The 2,715-nt window shown below is 36.9% G+C and overlaps 1 protein-coding gene across 5 annotated transcripts in view; it reads left to right on the top strand.

Annotated features, from left to right (window-relative positions):
- The window catches only part of PRRG4 (proline rich and Gla domain 4), a 56,051-nt gene that overhangs the window by 44,822 nt on the left and 8,514 nt on the right, over nt 1-2,715 (top strand). For all 5 annotated transcript variants that reach the window (XM_025194407.1, XM_025194408.1, XM_025194411.1 and 2 more), the window contains one exon: nt 123-232. In XM_025194407.1, coding sequence (XP_025050192.1) covers nt 123-232 — 110 coding nt within the window. The remainder of the gene's footprint in view (nt 1-122; nt 233-2,715) is intronic.

Below are 2,715 nucleotides of genomic sequence, written 5' to 3'. Positions count from 1 at the left end.
AGGGAAAAGCTAATCCAAGTTGCTTGTGGGGACTTGTCAGATAACTGCATTATGGAATAATTTAAACTATACCACTAACACTTCAGAGTTTCTAACTATTATTAACTCTTTCCATCCAACAGATACCCAACTATGCTTATGTGTTTCGTACTGCTGTGTCAGCTGCCAATAATGTTTGCATTTCCTCATTGTGCAAGAAGATTAAAGAATGTGAATCATAAAGGGAAAGAAGGTATTTTTTTTTCTAACATTTATTTGTTTTCTAAAAGAGAACTGTTTTAACCATCTCTGGCTTAAAATTTAAAATTGTGTAGTGCATTTTTATGATGGTTAATGTTTAAAAAAATAGGGTTTAAATCATTGGTTTAAATTACAGTATCATTGTCCCATAATTTTAGACTGGATGGCTTTGCTAAAAGAGTTAATAGTCAGATACTGTTAATGTTGATATCTGAGTTGTCCTTGGAAAATAATATATCAGTAGATTGAGATAAGTAAGATAACTGATGCTTCTTGTAGGCCTTTGGCTGCTTGCTGTTGATAGTTGTTAATGTCAACATAAAATGTTCTTAGTTATGTCCATTTGAAACAACACCTGTAGCTCTGTTAAGGAAGCACTGCAGTGGTTCACATTTGAAAGTGTTTTCCTCCACTTGGCATTCAGAAAATATGTTTATTTATCTCTTATATTTCAATATTACTATAATGGGCACCATGAAAGCACTTCAGTCTTAACTTTCTCTGCTCCTATAAATTAATTTCAACGTTTATCAGTTGGTAGGGGGACAAGAACTGAGACAGAGAGATCCTAAAATGGGCTTAAGTTCCCACATAGAATCCAGAGCAGTGAGCTGGGTGCCTTGCTTCCTTTGTAATACATGAGGAGAAATTAGAATGGGGTCCAGAGAAAACAGCATTCTGGACATGGAACTGCCTTAGCTAGCCCGTAAGTAAGTGCTGAGTAGAGAGTTGTGTGCTAAATGCCACCTTCTTTAGGGTTAAGTGTCTTACTTGCCATTACCAGGAGGTGTTTGCTTGGCATTCACAGCCCAGATCCTTCTCCTGCAGGGAGGGGCAGAAGCCTTTCTTCTTTTAAGCATGGATCACTCTTGTCTAGTAGCAGATCCAGGATGATGAAAGAGGTGTGGGGAGGGAGGGGTGGTGATGCATGTGCATCCAACAGCCAAGACTGGAACTCCTGATGGTGAATTGCCAATACCACCATACACCCCTTGGATCTGACCCAGTCCATTTCTTTAAGTATGTAGGAAAATTGGGGAGAGAAGGGCAGGAGGATGTGGTTATGGTAGCCTCCCTTGATCTAATAGTGGTTAGAGCACTTGCCTGTGATGTAAGAGACCTGGGTTTAAGTCCTACCCCTGGCTGAAAGAATTCAGATCCACATTTCTTATCTCCCAGAGAGTGTCTTAACTGCCAGGCTAAAGGCTGTTCTTGGGTAGAACTGCTCTTACTCCAATAGAAAAGAATTAAAGATTAATTAGGTCAGAGAGAGAGGGTGAAAGACTCTAGCTTGGTGTACCCCAGGTACTTGTCTGAAAATGGGGGATATTGGGTTTCAGCCCTATTCAAAGGATTTTGTTTATAGCTTGTGTTAGGTGGTCACTGGATAAAACGTATTAACAATCTTGTTTCAGTTAAACATTTCTATTCTGAAATACAATGTAATAATATTTCTGTTTGGTAAGTGGAACAAACTGCCAAACAATTTGGGCAAAGCCTTTTTTTTCCAGTTTCAGAAAATACTGGAGATATGCTTATACAGCTTGGTATAGATACAGTTTGACTGAACGAATAGGAGAAACTGTTTCAGCATTGTTCGTATCCTTCTGTGGTTTTCCCCTTTTATTTTTTTGTGGATAAAGTTCCTTCTATGTTGAAAATCTAAGTGACTGAATATTTTCAGAGTTGATAAACTGAATTTCTTAAAATTACTTAAGATAATATATCTGCCATCCCTCCAAAGTGTTCAGGTATGGTATTAAAGGCAAACTTATAATTAATACATGAATTATACTGTAATCCCCTTGGAATTTTCAGCAACCAAAACATTTTGAGATTGCATGGCAAAATTCAACAGTAAGGACTAGAGGAAAAATTCCTGAGTGATGTGATAATCTATACAAACAAGCTATCTAACAAGAGCTAATTTGTGCATGAATAACTTTATTCTGAGTCTCCTCTGTTTTTAGAAAGTGGATTTGGTTTGTAACAATGCTATTGCCGCTTTTATCTAAACACGTATATTACTCTTACACACTGAAGAGTTAATTTTATTAATTTTCTAATCTCGTTTAGCAAAATAGTATCATAAAACACAGAGTTGAAATTAGATTTAAAATGTCACTTGTACCACAGAAAGCCAAGTCAGACTAGCCTGTCAGATAAAAATGTTTTCTCCATAAAAAGTGATGGGAAAGGCAGGCTAAAACTTGAGCCCAGGAGATGCCTGGTTAGAAAATACATTCCAGTTATTTTACATCTGCTATAATTTCACTAACTGTTCTGGAATTTCAGCACACAAGAGGAATGAGTAAGTTTGCTTTGTGAGGCCTCTTTCCAGTTTCTCAAAATAGCAAACAGGTTTAAAAGAAAGGGGGAGTAGATAATCGGAATCTAAAGAAATCTCAAAGACTACATCAGCATCAACCCCTTTAAACTAATTTGAAACATCTGAAAAATAATATGCTGCCCTCT

The sequence above is a fragment of the Alligator sinensis genome, unplaced genomic scaffold (genome assembly GCF_000455745.1).
Source record: "Alligator sinensis unplaced genomic scaffold, ASM45574v1 scaffold1432_1, whole genome shotgun sequence".
In the NCBI taxonomy this organism is placed as follows: Eukaryota; Metazoa; Chordata; order Crocodylia; family Alligatoridae; genus Alligator; species Alligator sinensis.
This window is presented reverse-complemented; position numbering and strand designations above follow the sequence as displayed.